The sequence below is a fragment of the Pocillopora damicornis genome, chromosome 8 (genome assembly GCF_964200805.1).
Source record: "Pocillopora damicornis chromosome 8, jaPocDami1.2, whole genome shotgun sequence".
Classification (NCBI taxonomy): domain Eukaryota; kingdom Metazoa; phylum Cnidaria; class Anthozoa; order Scleractinia; family Pocilloporidae; genus Pocillopora; species Pocillopora damicornis.
In genome coordinates, this window is record NC_142677.1 from 2,871,905 (window position 1) to 2,889,726 (window position 17,822).

The window sequence follows — 17,822 nt, forward strand, 5'->3', positions numbered from 1 at the left end:
GGCTTTCGTGCACAGCTTAAGACAATACGTTAAACTGACCATGACTAGATAATTATGAAAGCGCTGCAAACACTTTCGCTTGAATTGGCTTTAATTTACTGCAGGGCCGAAAGAGTTTTAAAGGTCTTAACCCTAAATGCAAGCAGACGGGAATCGAAAATCTCTTTCGAGGTATGTTTATATGGCGCGCACTAGAAAGTTTCGTTCATGAAAACACTTACATGTATATTCCGTCCCAAGTATAAAAGTGCTGAATCAGAGCCATCCAGCGTAGAAACACTTACTGAATTATTCGCAAAACATGGATCTATGATCGCAGACCTCTTGATATCAAAGTAATTATGTAAAGTAATTATGGAGCGTTTTAATCCTCCAGGAAGAGGGGTAAGTAAACAGAAATAGCCTGACTTAAAATCACTTTAAGTATTTTGTCGGTGTGAAGTTTTCTACAAATACTGCGCCATCTTTTGGAAAGTTCAAGGCAAGGAATTATTTTGCAACAAAGGTATTTAATTACCTCTCAAATTAACGTTTACCAATATATTTTCTTTAGTAATTACAAACCATAGACCTGAATGCATGATTTGTACCTACAGTAACACTTTTGTAAGAGTGAATCAATCGTATATATTTCCAGACATTCGACACAGATATTCTATTCGTCTCAACAATACGGTCGCTGCTTTTAGAATTAATTATTGCCTTGAGCACTTAATAAATGCACAATTAAAAGCAGGCGCAATTTCTCGTCAAGAGAGCTTTGGCATGGAGTGTTTTATCAGAATAAACATATTTGATTGAGTACCTTTTTCGAACTTTTAAGCATAGTAATGGTATCTGAGAATGTACCAAATCGAATTTAAGAAACAGTGCATATGTTAGATTTGCAAGGCAAGAACGAAATGAATTTTACTAGAGAGAGAGTTGTGACACAGAAAGCGAAAATGTAATTTACAGTTTCGAGCTAAAGGGCACTCATAACGCGACACTACATGAGTAAGATAAAGATCAGTTAAAGAAAATGCGAAACTACAGTGAAGCATGCCTGCAGCCTTCGATCAGATCAGTATTTTCAGTTGTCACGTTCCTTCGCGTTTTCCAATCTCTCTGTGACAATTAGTCATTACTAAGGGTTTACACAGGAAGCCAGGAATCTGCATATTATTCAATCGCAATCGAATAACAATCGAATCGTATAGAATTCATTGTCAATATGCCTAATTGTTATTAAAGTCAGAAAAAAAACTGAAACCTCAATGCAGTGGCTCGGTTTGATAATAAACAAGAAAACAGATTTCCTAAATGTATCTTACATGTTGAGGTTTCGAAACACTTTGATTTGATGACGCCAATTCACACTTACAAGCAGTAGTAAATACTTAACGAGGCAACGTTTTGAAGCATTTTGAAAAAATCAAGCCTAGGGTACTCAACCTACGTCACTTAACACGTTGAATCGTCCCAAAATTATGATGGCTCTAAAATTCTACGGTACTAAAGGCCACGATACTGATTAAAATTTTGCAACCCAATTTATTTGAGAGTTACAGGCACTTGAGGGTAAACTCAAGAATGTTTGTTGCTCAGGTAACATGTTGCGCAGCGTAGCGTAATAATGGCATCAAATTTTTTTCTACTCTTCTATAGAAGCACCAAGTAAGAAATTTTGGTTTCTCTGATCTATCTCTTAAAGCTGCTACAAACAATTAGAAAAACGGTAATGAGCCCCTGTAACTTAAGAAATAAAACATCCTTGTGCCCTTTTTAACACGCAGAGGTCTTTTCCATCTTTTCTATCGATTACGTTTAGTTGCTGAAGAACACCAAATTTGTTGAGCTTCGTCGATTTTTAGCGACAATATGGAAGATGAGGACGGTATATATGGTATGGTGCAGTTCAACTTTACAATCTTTGTTTGTATTGTGTTTTGTCGATTTTCATATACACTAGCAACTATACCCCATGGCACTCTTTCCTTTCATAGGCCTCTCTGTTCAAAACCTGTTACTTTAAATTTATGAGTAAGGAGACTTTCCATTGAAGAGATTCGCATTTTTCCTGCAAAACAACGAAGGAAACTTGTTAGCTAAGTTCAAGGGCAGACCAGGTGCCCGTTTGCTCGAACAAGTGCGTATCACGATGCAACATTCATACCATGACTAGTTTCGTTGAATATGCGCACGCATGCTTCTTTCCTCTCTTTTTCTGATGTACATTATTGCCTGTCTAAGGAAAGGGATTGTCGTCTCCATAACAACATCCTGTTCTCTTGCAGACATTGTCAGGCAGCTTGTGGCTGTATCCCCAAAGATGACGCAATATGACGTAAGGCACAATTGAACAGATAACTATTAAAAAGAAGTATTTTGATCATTTGAAGACGCCTCATAAATTTTCGAATTTATTCGTTCATATATACCATTTGGCCGACAATTAAAGGAAAGTGTTCCATTTGTCCTAAATGCTTAGTTTCTTTAAACCAATCCATCGGTAATTTATCATTTTGTTTACAGTCAAAAGAAAGTGTCATCTTTGTCTTTAATAAACCTCTTCTTGCCGATGGGGGACCTTACGAGGCCGAGTTCAAAGGTCAACACCACTGCCTCAGAGTACCTGCAGTGTTACTGAACAGCTGTACACTTCAGGCGCATGCGCCAGGTAAAGTTCCTCGCTGATGTCCGTAGAGATGATATGAAGATAAAACTTTTGTTACTTTCGCGACCAAGCCTAGGGTATTGTAAGTAAACTAAGCGATAATTATGGAAAATTTTAATCAAGAAGTCGATTCACTCAGAAATACATGGAGAGAAATAGAAGAACAGAGAAGAGGAAACCCTGATTTACTGGGGGGAGATATTGGTGCAGACAAATGTTCATCGCAACATTACTTTAAATGTCTCATTGGGTTCTATCTAATCAAGCCAAAGATATCAAACCAAAGTTATTAGAACCAAAATCGATCCAGTACTACTTTCAACACTCAACTAAAAATTTTTTGCTTAAGTCTACGGCCATTTTCACTCAAAATATCAACAAGTTATTGTTATTTTTCAATTCTGTTGCAGTCTATTATCCCCCAGAAACCACGACTGTTAGCATTTACGACAAACTAAAACAGCATGAACCCTCTATCGCTCGTTGCTCTTTTGAGTTTTTCGCTCGAGGTCAACTCCTTCAGGAATTATTAGAAAAAGCAAGTGATCCAGATATGCTACTTTGTGATTCTCTTGGAGTTTCTTCAACTGATCTCAAAACGTTTGACGACGTTATTGCCGGAAAACTGAAGGAGAAAGCTCCTGAAGGATTCAATCTGCTCAAGATGGCGCAAGAAAGAGGTTGGTTTGGTTTTTATAATTGTAACAAGCTGGTTTGTCGAAGCATATTAATCAGATATGTGATGAAATAATTTTCTAGCAACGTGTAAACTTTTCCTCTGTCATAGTCGCTTGTTTCCTTCGCAAAGTTCCCTAGAGAGTTTAAGACCCTATCCATTTTTTCTTATCTCTCCTCAGGTCCTCCTGTGTCAAATACTAGGTTCCCAACTCTACTTCACCTTGGTGCGACTTACGGACTAACATTAACTGTAGCAGCGTGCCTGCACTACTGCCCAGCGGCACACCAGGCATGCTTGCTTAAGAATGTAGACGGCAACACACCCATTGAAATATCTCGAAAACTTGGAAGCCACGAAATAACGAAGTGTCTTCAAGATTTCCAGGTAACCAGTAAAATTTTGGACAAAGAGTTGATAATGAATGATCAAATGGTTATAACATGCATACTTCGATCATCTATAACTGGACAACGTTCTGCTTGCAAATGGGTTAGACGTATTTCCGAACAATTTTCCTTTCTTTGGAAAGAGGATTATCAATTGTACCCTTCCTTCCATAAGAAAAGAATTTCTCCTGTTCCCTTCCATAAGGACAGCGAAACTTTCTGCAACAGTACAAGGGATACCTGTTCATGGGACGACGAGTGCACAGCACGAAAAATCTCGTAGAGGGCAAAATTGCCGTAAAAAATTGAAACCAAAAATCTTGGTTTTTGATCTTGATTATGAAATATAAATAAAATTGGCAGCCAAGTAAGACCTTCAAGGAGCAACAATATACATATTTTTTTAAGTTCCTCGTTTTTAATCCAACTCCATTCTAGATAATCTGTGTTTCTTCTTAGTTTTGTAATTACCTCTTTAGCGATATCATATTTCAGGCTAACTGTGCCTAAATTCTACCAGAAGATTTCGTCAATTTACATCGTAAGAGTTAGCATGAAAGAGGATTCTCTTGAGTGACCACAGAATCTGTCAATTCTGTTTCGTTTCCTTTCAGTCAAACAAATGTTTCCTCAAAAATAACAATCAGCTCGGAAAAGAGGGAGATTTTAATGATAATGACGAAAATGAAGACATTTACATGGAGATGCGTCCAAGCATGGCTCTAGATAAAATTGATAGAGAGCATGACTATGTAAGGATGCCAGAAATTGGAACCAACACAAACCGTGAGTAAACATTAGGATAAAAGATGACCAACTTTCAATCGAGTATCTAATAAGACGAGGCGGAAAAGAAGAAGGTTTTTAATTCTTGTCACTAGCGAGAGACATGAGTCCTCATAGGTAATCGAACCTCAGACCTTCGGATTCCGCGCTCTAATGCTCTGCCACTGAGCCCCAGAGACTCTATGATAAGTTGGGTCAACTTGAGTATGTCCATACGTTGGTTTTAAATTTCCTTTATTTTGCGTTAATTCGTTCTGTGTTTGGTAAAAAAATAAAAACTGGCATAAACCACTAAGTGTCATAGTATAGTTTGATCGTCCGGTTGAGTGTAGTCCTGAGAAACTCTGTTGTCGGTGGTGGTGACTGACGTTTCGACAACCTGTGCGGAAGTCGTCATCAGACTCGAGTGACACTTGACTCTGATGATGACTTCCGCTCAACAGGTTGTCGAAACGTCAGTCACCACCACCGACAACAGTCCTTCTCAAGACTACCCTCACCTAGATGATCAAACTACACTTTTACATGTTACCCCCGGGTTCAAACCATTTACTGTATGAACCACTAAGATACAAAACTAAAACAAATCGTGGCATCTTTACACGCCTTCCCTGCCCTTCACTAAGAAAGCCGCCATGTTTTTTCCTTGGGCGTTATGATCATTTCAGTTTTCGTGGTAGGTTAGCCAATATGACGTTATAGTTGACGTCTAGATGTTACCATTGATGCCTTTTGACGACGTCATAATGATTATACGATGTTACGAGTTTAATTTTCCTTCTTTCTTAATGCATGTTTCAACAGCGATTTTGATGACTCCCGAACTTCAAAGTGCAGTTTCGTTAGCAGAGAACGCAATTAGACTTGGCTGGCTGAAAGGTGATTTCGATGAAGCAACGTTCAACGCGTTCAGACAGATTATTGAAAGAGGTACCGAGGAGGTAATTACTACAAAATTTGTCCTTACTGCTTATTTCCAGCTGTGCCTCTGAATGGAATTGTCCTTTAGCAATACCTTAAGAGGACTTTCGATAACTATTCCTCTCTGAATTAGTCTTTTTAAATCACCAGGTTCCAAAGGATTCGAAAGAACTGCGGAAAGATATTGAAGGAATAAAATGTTCAACGTGTCAATGTTTTGCAATTCATGCTATTGCGAAAGGACGCCTTAACTCTTTTTTTTCTTTATAGCAAGTTGACGATCCGACCTACTCACTTCCACGTGACCTAGGCCCGGTCTTACCGCCAAGATCCAACCGCCTCACCAATAAGCGACATTCTATACATGATATACCAAATTCTGCCCCACCGCTACCACCAAGATCTCCTGGCTCAGTTAAATCACCACAATTCCTCTTGGGTATGTAACTGTTTAAAAAAATTCATGTGTTGTTCGGTGGCTGCGTCACCATCTGCCATCTGCACAAATTTTTTCGAAATCGGACGGTATAGTCAACGATATCGATGGAAAAAAATTGCTGATAAAAAGATTGTCTGATAACAGATGATAAGCATCAAAAACGGACGCAAGTGTCCAAAGCAGACGGTTTCGTCGAAAAACAGAAACTGGGTGAGTGTCCAAAGTCAGACCGTATCGTTCCAAAAACGAACAAAGGTGTCCAAATCAGACGGTACCGCCCGAAAATGGACTTCAGTGTATCGTTCAAAAAAAGGACGGTCACGTCAAAAAACGAACAAAGGTGTCCAAAATCAGACGGTACCGTCCGAAAACGGACTCAAGTGTATTAAATCAGGTAGTACCGTTCAAAATCGGACGCTAAAGTCCAAAATCAGCGAATACCGACTGCAAACAAACAAAAGGGTCCAATACCGATAGAAACCGTCCGAAAAGGAACGCAAGCTTTTGAAACCACACAGTAACGTCTAAAAAAGAACACGAATGGCCGAAATGGGACGGCATCGTTCGAGAACGGATGCAAGGGTCAGAAATTGGATGGTACTGTCCGAAAACAACTATTTCTTTCCTAATAACATTGCAGGTCACCAAACTGAAAGACGTGGATCCGATCCAAGCGTAAGTTCTCTCAAAATGTTTTGTCTCGATTAGCTTATGACTGAAAACTTACAAACTCTCATTACGTTCCAATTCAGAGCGTACGTTTAAAACTTCGGCTACTAGTACTTCAACAGTTAAACTAACTTTGCATTACGTCGGTGCTGTTAACAAAATTATTTATTATCGTATGTAACTATGGTAAAGCTACAATCACTAACTGTACCTAGGAAGATTTTATCTTCGTTTTCTTTTCTTTCAAGATTTTTCACAGAATGCAGCCCAATTTTGCAGAGTAAGTATATGATTGTGATATTTCAAAATATCTTCCTGATTTAAAGCTACTAAAGGGATGAAACATAGCGTGCGAATTGTAAGGTTCAGATAACCATGCAATGATATCTGCCTTATTTATTCAGCAAACTGACAATTTGTGAAGAAAATGGCACAATACATCAACCAAGGAATGATTCACCCCCGAAGCTACCAGCTAAGACAAGGAGTCCTCTTTCTGCCACCCAAGGTAAATTCCTGAACACGTGATTAACTAGAGCCTATATGATTGCTGTAGAATGAAGAGTTACAATGATTCCTTCTCACTTCCAAGTGGATGTTAGTCCATTGCAAGTTGCCCTTCTTCTTTGTCATCTACAAGTGAACCGTTGTCACCTGAACTTTCGGGAGTGAGGCATTCTGACGAAAGCGTACTGCCTAAAGATTTAAAACTTTGATCCAGCATGGGCCCTGGCTACTAAAATAATTAAAAATAACAAGTGACTAGTTTGTAAATCTGACAGATCTCTGATGTGCTTTTGTATTTTTTTTTACCTGACCGTGCAAAGCGTTCAATAACACTCCAACTTAACAGTTCACATGATTTCATTCCGTCACAAAGTGAGAAAGCAAAAACAAAAGATTTTGCACGCGCATGAATTGAAGCACCATTTTTCCTAGTTTTCCAGACGAGTCATTAGTACTGATGATGCATAAACCCATCCACGTGTGAATTAAATCTCAATGCTTATCGCATACAGGGGCACAGCACCATCTCCCTGGTGGATTCCTTAGTCCAAAGTCTTCTTCCAATGATGCCACTTCGATGGGTCTTTCGCCCAGGCTTCCACCGCGCAATCCGAAACTAAGATCCAAGACACGTTCTGCCAGTTGTGAAGCCGACTTAACAATGCAGAATCTAGCAAGGAATCGTAAGTGTACAAAAAGGCAACCCTTCGTTCGTTCCCATCATGGTGGCACTTTTTAAGCCCTACCCCCACCCTCCCTCACTTGCAAGGTGACTTGTCTCCACTCCCCCCTACCCCCGAATAAGATTCTTGCTATGACCTGTAATGATCTTACAATCTAAGGGATACAGTTAGGCCGAATTTTGCCGTGGAAAAGTCTACCACACCACCAAGTTAGCATACTAAGGACTGTGTACTTTAGAATCTAATTTCTACACCGTCTCCATACGAGGCTGTCTAGCATCACAGCCAAATTTACCCCGCTTTCCAGCAAGCAAGCTGAATAAACTTTAAGTATTAATTGCCACTCCTCTTAGAGGGTATGTTTTTCCATGACAAGTAATCCCTTGACATTTCATCAAGCTTCCCTAAGTTATTGCTGCCACCGACATTTATTCTTTGGGGGGGTGAGACACTGATTGTTAAGTTTCTCTTTCTTAAGATTATAATACAACGGAGTCTCGGATTCCGCTACGCTAATCATGAAAACAGCCACGTCTCATAACCCTTAGTGATAACCAATTGAGAAGATTAACGCACTCTACGGAACATGCGATAAAATGCGTTAAGATTATACTTTTTTTTCCAGGGACTTTCAGCGTGCCCAGATAAACAGACAGATTCACAATAAACAGTCCCAGCTCGCATCAACAACCGGCTAAAAAAGGAAACGAGCCTGGAAAGTTGTCGTTGGACTCTAAACCTTTTAACATTTCACCTTTTTCTAAACTTAACGTATTACATTGTTTAACTTCCCTCAGGGATCCGATTGCAATGAATAGCAATGTAGCTAGGTTTTTAGATTAGGCTGTCAAGCTCTGTGTCTGTTTGTTTTTAGTTTTTTCGGTTGGGTCCTCTTTCGCATTTCTAAAACCCAGCCTTACACATGAGCAAATGCATTAGTATTACATTTTTTTCCAAGTGGAGCCTGTACCCGTGAAAACGCCTTCACCACATATATTGCAACATGACCCGGCATAATTTTGGAGTTTCTTGGACTTGTCATTGATGAATAGCAATTTACGTTTGGTTTTATTATATCCATTTTGAATCGGTTGTGATCCTTGTAATCTGATTGGCTTTCACTGGTGCGATTTATTCACAAATTCCACCATTTTATGCTCTAGATCGCAGCTTTTCTAAAACACAACAACCACTCAAATTTGAGCTGAGGCTTGATTATAGAAATCAGTCAAATTTCAGGACAATGAGAGACAACTTTTGCAACTCTCTACAAACCGTTTTAATATACTGAATCAATGAAATATTTTACAAACCAAAATGGCGAAACTTGTTTTGGGGATTGAATTTGCGATCTCAAAAAAATGTAATAAAGTGGTGATGGAACTTCTTGTCATACAATTTTGGTCTAAAATCATACTTGTGATCGCAAATCACGCGTATGATCCCAGACCAAATTGCACTCCACTCAGTTCAATTACCATTATTTACCAACTTGATAATAATAATGATAATGTACATTGGCCACTGTAGAACTTTAAAAACTACTTATGTACTCTGTCGATAAAACTAAATGGTGTAATATTCCCCCCACCGACACAGCACCACATTTTCGTTATAAACCTATGCTCTTAATACAAATACATTTTAGTTCGTTTTTCGCCAAAAATATGACTGTTAAATTATCTTTTTGCTACATCTTTTGATATTACCACGATGTATTGTTAGGCAGCTGTCTATAGTCTAGTTAATAGCCAGTTTGAAAGCTTTACATCGAAAAATGAAATTAAACAGCAAAATAGTTTTAAGGTAAATAACTCGTGCACATTCAGTCAGTATTACTACAACACATTTTGTCTTTATACTTGTTTACTCCAGTATGTTCACCCACAATTTGAGGTGGAGATGAACCAAAGCCCATAAATTTGAAGTTCATTTCAGTATTCTCTCAAAATAGCGCATAAATTCTAATAAAATTTTCATCAAGATTGATAGTTTTCCTTTAGTTTGACTATGACCTCATCCACCACAACTGGCCACACAGAAGACGGTAAAAACAATTCAAGTCCCAAGCTAAACAGCTTCATAAATGTCATCTGATTGGTCATCTGTCGGGAAAGAAATAACGTACCTAATAAGAATGACAAAATCGCCAGGGCCGGTCATTATTCATCGTCAAGGGGGGAAGGGGTGGGGGGGGGGGGGGAGAATGTCGCTCATGTCTTTATGAAATTGACCTGATCCCCATAAGGCTCTATAGTATTCTACTGATTTCCCCCCCCCCCCTTTAACCCAAACTCAGACTTAGTTTCTGAAATTTGCGAATCTATGCCATTGCATGTGTAACCGAAGTCACGCGTAATTGTGTTCATCATTTATTTTAAAAAATCCACACGCCTACGGTACTAAACATGAGTGGGAAAATACATATTAGAGAACGAAAACTTATAAATAAACTCACAATAAAGAAAAGTGTTTACCTTAATGGTGCATAGCTTTACAGGCAAGAAACGAAAACGACGACGCTGCTTCTTACACAGGACTAAATTCATACGCAAAACCTGACAAATCACTCCATGTGATTACGTAACATTACGCAACGGTGCAAACTTCAACCATAAGTACACAATACAACCAATGAAATGTACAAAACCTCACATGTAATTGACACGAAAACGCAACACACACAGGAAACGGAATGACAATAAGTTTGGCGATAACAGCATGTGAAATGGGCGTCACCTCCCTCGATGTTTTGGCCAATTTTTTGTTACTTCAATTTATGTATTTTTTCTTTTGGAGATAAAAAAAACCAAACATTCATTTTCTCTCGTTTTCTTCTTGAAAGCCTTACCCGATTTTTAAATCTTAAAAACCCTAATAGCAAACTCTACTGAAATCCGTTCTCAGACCAAAAGGGCTCCAGTTCATACCCCCTTAGAAGGCACATGCCTTTTTGGACGGCCCATATCTACAAAGGTTATAATTTTGTAAGGGAGGTTATTTACCTCCCCGAAATCCTGCCACCTTGAGCGAGGTTTGTTCCCTCAACCCTTATTTCTAATCTAATTTCTCCTTACAATATCCCCCCCTGAATCACACATTAAGGTAACTTAAATAAAGGAACTGATCATCAACTAAAGAAGCTCTTGATTGTTAAACAAATTCTCCTTGTCGTCACTATAGGAAATGTATGAAGACCAGTATGGAGAATATACATACTGGTGTTAGGATGCGAAGGGTTAACTCATTCAAGTTGCCCCTCGTGAGACCCTCGTACAACGCTGGCCCAAAGAAAAACAAATCTTAGCTCAGAAAATTTGCTAGGGCTAGGGCTTCGAACCTACATTAAATTCTTCCAGGATAAAATTTCACGTCTACGTCAAAGATGGGAGAAAATTTCAAAGGTTACCTCTGTTCCCTGGTTGCACAGCTTCCACGTCATCATATAATTCTTCAGTGTCGTCATATATTTCCTCAGTGTCCTCATATTTGTCATCTAAAATTCAGAGTTAGATGATCAAATTCACGACGAATGAGTGGTTCAATCAGGTAATAATTTATTCAATTTTTTTTCTTTTAACTGGGAGGGGCTCTCAGGTATGAAAATGATTAGGATCTCCATCTTCTTTCGGGACTAGTCATCCTGTTTGGCATGGGGACAGATAATAATAAGATGAAAGGCTGAGATAAACATAAAGCTACCAGAAATTCGCCATGCCCACCTTCATTAGAATATTAACACGGCCATGAACTAAGTTTGAATTTGCGTCACAACAGAAGTATTATCGGCTATAATAATGAGATTTTGTGATATCCGAAACAAAACTAATTTATAACCCGCCTGTTGTGATTCCCAACATTTGGCTTTCAATCTATGACGTCATCCGCGTGCGGTTAGGCTACTGAGTTGCTTTCAAAATGGCGGCGTCTGTAGCCGGTTTAAACATAATTCTCCAAAGCTCAGGTAGCCGTTTGTAAACTCGAACCACGAGGGTAAGAAATTGAAGTCGTATGCTTTTTCATTGGATTTCTAGAGCGTACGTCTTCTTCGAAAAGGGCTGAAAATACATCTACACATCCGATAGTTAGACAATATTTACATTTTCAGCCTACCTTTAGTGGATGCCTGAATCGAAGTGGTTAGGCATTTTGATAAAACGATCTTGTCCTTGTATTTTCTCAGCATGAACCTTAGGTTTTTTGGTTTGGCAGGTTTGGGTGGAGCTGCACCAATTCTATAAACGTTAGGTAGCTCCTTGCGTGGTGGTTCCATGTTCTTGTGCCCACTGGCATTACTGTTCTTATCCAATCTAAGTAAGCCTGTTTTGGACTGGTTCCCATCACTTTGCTTCCAGTGAGGAGGAACCCTATTAACAGGTTTCTGTTTTTGTTCAAACTTTGCTCTTGCCGATGCTACAGATAAAACCTTTTCCTCTGTGGGTTTGCCATGATCTTGACTTGGTGATGGGGTTGAATTTAGCTTCTGCGGTGGTACTCGTTTTTGTTCAAATCTTTGTCTGACAGATTCCACCGATACAGCATCATTGTTACCTCCATTTTGATCCGTGGAAGGGCTCACTGGAGCCCTTGGTGGCGGTGCTCTTTTTAATGTATTCCTGACCTGTTTAATGTCACTCAGAGACAAGTTCATGCCTACTCTGTACCCTTTGTAGAACAAAAAGAAAAACCTTTAGATGAAGAACATCACTGGTGGAATAATATTTTCATGGTAGCTCACAGAATGTATCCAGTGAGCTGAACTCAGGGCAAGCAAGACTTTAGGTATGGAGGAGCGCCCAAAATATTTGGAGACACTACCTCCCTTGACTGAGAAGCCTTTCTTTGGAGGAACAATGTGCTTCTTGGCTGCTACAGCACCAGAAGTGGTGAAAATGAAAGAGCGCAATCAAGTGGCTACAACATGTTACGAATGAAATTATTGATGAGCAACCCTAAGTCTTCCATACTTGAGAAATTAATCGAAAATACTGACATCGGATCGCTTTTGCAGATATGGGAGGCTTACTTGAGGTAATGACCATCAGGGTTTTTCAACTAGAAACACAAATCCTACACCGGCGAAGGTAATTAAATTTTAAAATCTGATGCTTAAGCACGAAAGGCGACATCTAATTTCTCTCTGATGAAACTAAAAGAATGTGTTGCTTGACTGAAGGTCTGAGTTATTCCACGCGAGTAGCCTTGCTTACGCGTGACTTTGCCCACGTCTTTCTTTGATGTTGAAACACTTCTCGGGGGGGCTGTCAATGTTCTAAATTGGTTACCTTAAGAGCAAAACTTTATTTTCCATTTTTCAGCGTTTTCTTGATTTCAACACGGCTAATTTTAACATACATCTACATTAACAAGAGGTAAGTGGGTCAGAATTTTCGAGATCTTAAAGGAACTTGAGGAGGGATGGGCCTTTGTCTTTTAAAAGGTAGGTTTATTTATGGTTCACTCGCTGTAAGAAGTTGACAGCTGTTTCTTTATCAAATTAAAAAATATTTTGTTTTGCTAAGTGAATATTCTTTTGTTTACGCATGAGTGTTGATTCGAAGCTTACTTTCGACAGACTTCATTCCAAAAGGGATTTCTCGTTTCAGAGCTACGACGGCGAGTCACTGAACTAAATTTTCCCGCAGTTAGCGTCAGTGGTTCGCTTCCGTCCGAGATTTTTGTTGAGATTAGAGTTCTATTTTTGTACTCGTCAGAATACTGGCTCTCAATGATTCATGACAAATTTGCATTCTGGACTCACTGAAGCTGATCGGCAGAACATAATGCCCGTGAATAATAATGTTGATCACATATAATAGTGATATCAAACTTTTGTCGAAATCAATCGACCAGTGTTAAGAGTAAATTCTCGTACCTGTTGAAAATTAACAACTTTCAACCTCGTGCTTCAATCATGACTTCCCAAATCGATTAAGGTCGGGTAAAGTACGTGTATTTACAAAACTTAAGGTCCACAACTCCGATGTATTTACAGTCCTGAGAAGAACATTTTTGTGACTCTCCTGTATCACTTATTCACCAAATCTTACTTTACAGATCAACAATTGAAATAATGTTCTTAGGCGTACTTACTTTGTTGCAAATGTCGGCAAATCCCTTGCAACAACCAGTCGATCTCTGTAATCCTTAACTTTTCAGGTCGAGCGCCAAATGGAAATCGAAAACTACAAGTAGAATTTACTCACAGAGGATTCAGACGGAACTGCAATTAAAAATTTCTAACTAGAAATTTGCATCATACGATATTGAATCGGCCGCCGGCGCTTTCGAGTCTACTGGGAAAACAATTTCGACAAATCCGGCGGCTTTTAAAGGAAGCGGAAACTGACTAAAGTATCGACGACGAATGACGGCTTCATTCGTTTCAGTGAAGCGTTTAAGATGTAGGGAAGGGTGGGGGGGGGGGGGGGGGAGGGCATTTGGCCAATCCCGACTCCCGACACCGATAAACAAAGTAAGATGTAAGCAAACATGACTTTGAGTTTACTGAAGTTTAATTAACTTTGTGGATACAAGCTGTAGTCAATTAATCTAGTGTTTAAAATAGTGGTAAGATTGAGCTCGCAGCAAGATGAATTCTTCGTTTTTTTTGTTTTTTGTTTTTTTTGCTTTTAGCGATGGACTCTTGAATTGAAAAAGCAGGCCAAAGAGCTTCAGTGTTTTTGTTTTTTGTTGATTATTTCAGTTTACCATTTCAGTTTTGTCTTGAACCTACGGTCTCCTGTAACACTACCCCCCTCCCCCCCCGAAAAGTTAATTTCTGCAATGCTTATCGTGACAGAACCTCTTTTGCGTGACACTTAAAGCCCTATAGTCGCTTGTAGTTGGATAGAATTGTGCCTGATCTTTGCCAGAACATAGTCCTTGATACATAACAAAATATACACAATATACAGTCATAATATGTAATTGCTTCGAAATCTTTTTCAAGCTAACGGGGCTCACAATCAGTTCTAACGGGCTTTTAAAGAACCACACGGCTAAAAATTGTTGGCCAGTTTCAGGGTCGTTAAACGTGTATGTCAGTTTTCTAAACCCAGCTTAGATGGGATACTTTATGCGACAATAATTAACTGTTAAAGCTACTGCTACAAATTATTAATGAGGCGGGTAATAGCAACGTGTTATAATTGGTTCCTTTTGAATCAAAAGTCTCTCTGATATTGATCAACCATGTACTCGGCACACAGAAGTCTCAGATCAAATCCCGAGAGACGAAAATCATTATAATATTTCAGTAATCAAAACCAAATATTCTACAGTCAAGCGTAGAGTCACGTGGTCTACTTCATCGCTCAGCAGATGAGGCATCAACAGCCGTGTCTGCTCAGGGTAAAGAGTTCTGGCCATAATAATCTTACCAAAACTTCAGAGTCGAAAATCAAATTATTCTCAGATTAAAATAGCACTCGCCTCAAAGGATAATCGTAGATAATCTGTTGCTTAATTCGATTTGATGCTAAAATGAAATTCAGTACTCACAAGATCTCTAAAGCTTAAAACTGTTTACATGTACTAGCTGTTGTAAAAAATATTGTTGTTCATCGAGGTGTTATAGATTAATAAATCGCTTGTCTCTCGGTGCAAGACTCTAGGCTAATCAATTTTATATATGCATATATGTTGTATACACCTGTTTTCAAAAACATTGCGATTTGAAAATATATATGAAATATATACACCTTTTCTTTTTCCATTAAAAAAGGTGTCGACAGAATAAATAGTGATTTTGGGGACATTTTTTCAAAAGGAAAGTGCCATATATAGCTGCGGCCAAAATTTCCAAAGTCTTTGTTTCACCATCGAGATATAACAAAAAAGGTATTGCTCCTTCGATGTGAAATATAGGTGCATCGTCCATCACCTTTTCAGCGAGAAAAGAGAAGGTCTATATATAAACTTATATTTTCAAATTGAAAACGGATTTATATACTAGCTATGTCTAGAAAATCACCTTCAATATTTCATCTACTTTTCTAAAACGAGAAAATTGAATTGGTCGCTGTTTTCTCGACCGTCAGAACTCAGCAATATATATTTCTTTCCAAGGCTATCGATTCACTTCATGAGTCTTCATTAGCCCCTTCAGTTATACTTCTGTTTGTGGCGGCACCCGGTCCAGCCTCTAGAAAACTGAATCATTTCAAACGTTTAGTTAATTACTACTTTTTAAAAAACATTTTTGCTTGATGTAAGAAAGGCCAATCAGCGAGAGAACAACAAGCTTTATTTTCTGCGATCATTGAGGTAGCAGGAGAATGGGAACAAAGGATAATAAATAAGTCTTTTTTTACAGGAACACACAGGCGGCCCAAGCTCCAGCTGAGCGACGATCATCTTGCGAAATAAGAGTCATGTCGAAATCATAACAGTTTGTATGGGAATTTTTACGACTGCTCTTAGGAATAAAAAAAATACAGTCAAATTCTAAATAAAAATACCTCACCTTACTTCCACAATGCATCGCTTGTTATCTGACCGCTTACTTTGTTGAAAAGAACCCATTTAAGCGAGTTGTCCATTTCTAGGTTTACTACATAAGAGAAGCCCAGGGCTGCACAACGCCCCATTCGAGAAGCGAAAAATCCAAGCTCAAATGATCGGGCGGCCATAAATCCAACGCAGAACCCAAGAACACATATTGTAGTTTCATTTCAATTCGCTACCAACTCAATCCTCCCCGTGAAACCGACGCTAAGCCGCACTTAGCACCCGTGGTTTTAAAACAATTTATTGATGCCAAGTGACGGAGTGGTCCCCGGCGAGGCACAGGTGGTCGAGTGAAGGTAGCATCGACCAGAAGGAGCTCACGGCTTAGTTAGCAAAGGAGGCAGGGTTACCAAGCTGGTTTATAAGGGTCGTGTGTCCTGGTGAATGTGTACGCGGGCCGTTAGAAGTAAACTGGAAATTTTTTAAGCAAACTGCGGCTTAGCGTCGGCTTCACGGGGAAGATTGAGTTTGTAGTAAATCTAAATGAAACTGCAGTTTATGCGCTTGGGTTCTGCGTTGGATTTGAGGCCGCCGATTATTTTGAGCTTGGATTTTTTGCTTTCGGAAATGAAGTGCGCAGCCTTGAGTTTCGCTCATGAGTAGTAAACCTAGAAATGGATGACCATTTTTTTATTCCTATGAGGGGTCGTTTATACTCCCATACAAACTCTTAAAATTTCATCATGACTCTTATTTCGCAAGATGATCATCGCATAGTTGGAACTTGGGCCGCCTGTGAGGAACATAACCATTATCAGACCACCAAGAGGAACAATACAAAGGATGGTTTCAGATATTTCTCTTCTAAAAACAACAAAAACAATGCACTTTCTCCCGTTACCTAAACTGCAGTTACTTTTGTCTCAGTTCTATAAAATAAGGAAGGCGAAGAGTAACTAACAGCCCCGAAAAACCTCAATTACTGAGTTAAAAATGCCAGGTCGCCAGTTAATCATATAATTTTACGGTTTATGGTCGGTGGTTGAAACAAAGAGCCTAAATGTGAGTATCTCAGTACACTCAATCAAATTGGGTGAATGAAGTTTAGAGGAAAAATAGAAGACAGAGTACTTACTGCTACAAATTAAATAACTGGTAACTTCCTTCTTTTATTATATGATTATTCCTTCCCTTACTAGCAGTAAATTTCTGATCCACTACACTCCGCACAATTATTGAATATTGCACCACTGTGTAAGTGTACATACCGCTGTGCTGCAGATGAAGGTGCTTGATCGTTTAGACTTGGGCTCTCTCTAGCCTCACAAACGTGATCCTCCATGACGACAATGTGATAAGAGTTATGAACGTTTTTTACTGAAATAAAGTATCAATGACACGAAATTGTTAGTCCGTATACGCATTGAAATCGTTGTACACTATTCAACACCACACTGCAAATAGCTCGCTGATCAGTTGAAACATTCTGATTAAGGGTGCGTTCCCCTTAGCAGCAAATCCATTGTCAGATTATTGCTACATTGATTCCACTCTGGACAGGGATATATCAGATTACTGATCTTGAGGGATCTGATAACGGATCATTGGGTGATCTCGGATCAAAACCACTAATCTTAATCCTTCC

The 17,822-nt window shown here is 39.0% G+C and overlaps 3 protein-coding genes across 5 annotated transcripts in view; 1 reads left to right on the forward strand and 2 right to left on the reverse strand.

The window, feature by feature from the left end:
* The first annotated feature begins 42 nt into the window (after positions 1 to 42).
* Positions 43 to 9,711, forward strand: LOC113680483 (uncharacterized). 3 transcript variants are annotated; one of them, XM_027197511.2, is made up of 14 exons: positions 43 to 171; positions 1,811 to 1,885; positions 2,277 to 2,326; positions 2,515 to 2,659; positions 3,067 to 3,336; positions 3,514 to 3,719; positions 4,336 to 4,507; positions 5,312 to 5,448; positions 5,699 to 5,867; positions 6,508 to 6,542; positions 6,785 to 6,816; positions 6,941 to 7,044; positions 7,556 to 7,726; positions 8,352 to 9,711. In XM_027197511.2, the coding sequence occupies exons 2-14, from the start codon at positions 1,861 to 1,863 to the stop codon at positions 8,372 to 8,374; spliced, it is 1,539 nt and encodes a 512-aa protein (XP_027053312.2). In that variant the 5' UTR covers positions 43 to 171; positions 1,811 to 1,860; the 3' UTR covers positions 8,375 to 9,711. The 3 variants fall into 3 exon arrangements, with proteins under 3 accessions (XP_027053312.2, XP_027053313.2, XP_089036159.1); XM_027197512.2 differs by having other exon boundaries at positions 145 to 384; XM_089180033.1 differs by lacking the exon at positions 43 to 171 and adding an exon at positions 391 to 505.
* Positions 8,982 to 14,133, reverse strand: LOC113680484 (uncharacterized). Its single transcript, XM_027197513.2, has 4 exons — positions 13,820 to 14,133; positions 11,840 to 12,391; positions 11,136 to 11,222; positions 8,982 to 9,831 (listed from the first exon to the last, which is right to left on the reverse strand). Exons 2-4 carry the CDS (start codon positions 12,375 to 12,377, stop codon positions 9,797 to 9,799), a joined length of 660 nt encoding a protein of 219 aa, XP_027053314.2. The 5' UTR covers positions 12,378 to 12,391; positions 13,820 to 14,133; the 3' UTR covers positions 8,982 to 9,796.
* A 96-nt stretch (positions 14,134 to 14,229) lies between these two features.
* Positions 14,230 to 17,822, reverse strand: part of LOC113680485 (uncharacterized) — a 42,588-nt gene continuing 38,995 nt past the window's right edge. Inside the window, exons 9-10 of the mRNA XM_089180028.1 lie at positions 17,446 to 17,554; positions 14,230 to 15,880 (exon numbers count right to left, since the gene is read on the reverse strand). Coding sequence (XP_089036154.1) covers positions 15,811 to 15,880; positions 17,446 to 17,554 — 179 coding nt within the window. The 3' untranslated portion in view covers positions 14,230 to 15,810. The remainder of the gene's footprint in view (positions 15,881 to 17,445; positions 17,555 to 17,822) is intronic.

Bases quoted from the DNA above. Each gene is read 5' to 3' on its own strand.
- LOC113680483 (XM_027197511.2), top strand. From the start codon at position 1,861: ATGGAAGATGAGGACGGTATATATG. The intron at 2,660-3,066 runs GTAAAGTTCCTC...ATTCTGTTGCAG, and splicing joins ACTTCAGGCGCATGCGCCAG to TCTATTATCCCCCAGAAACC. The intron at 3,337-3,513 runs GTTGGTTTGGTT...ATCTCTCCTCAG, and splicing joins CAAGATGGCGCAAGAAAGAG to GTCCTCCTGTGTCAAATACT.
- LOC113680484 (XM_027197513.2), bottom strand. From the start codon at position 12,377: ATGAACTTGTCTCTGAGTGACATTAAACAGGTCAGGAATACATTAAAA. The intron at 11,223-11,839 runs GTAGGCTGAAAA...TCTGAATTTTAG, and splicing joins GATTCAGGCATCCACTAAAG to ATGACAAATATGAGGACACT. The intron at 9,832-11,135 runs GTAACCTTTGAA...CTTTCCCGACAG, and splicing joins TGTGCAACCAGGGAACAGAG to ATGACCAATCAGATGACATT.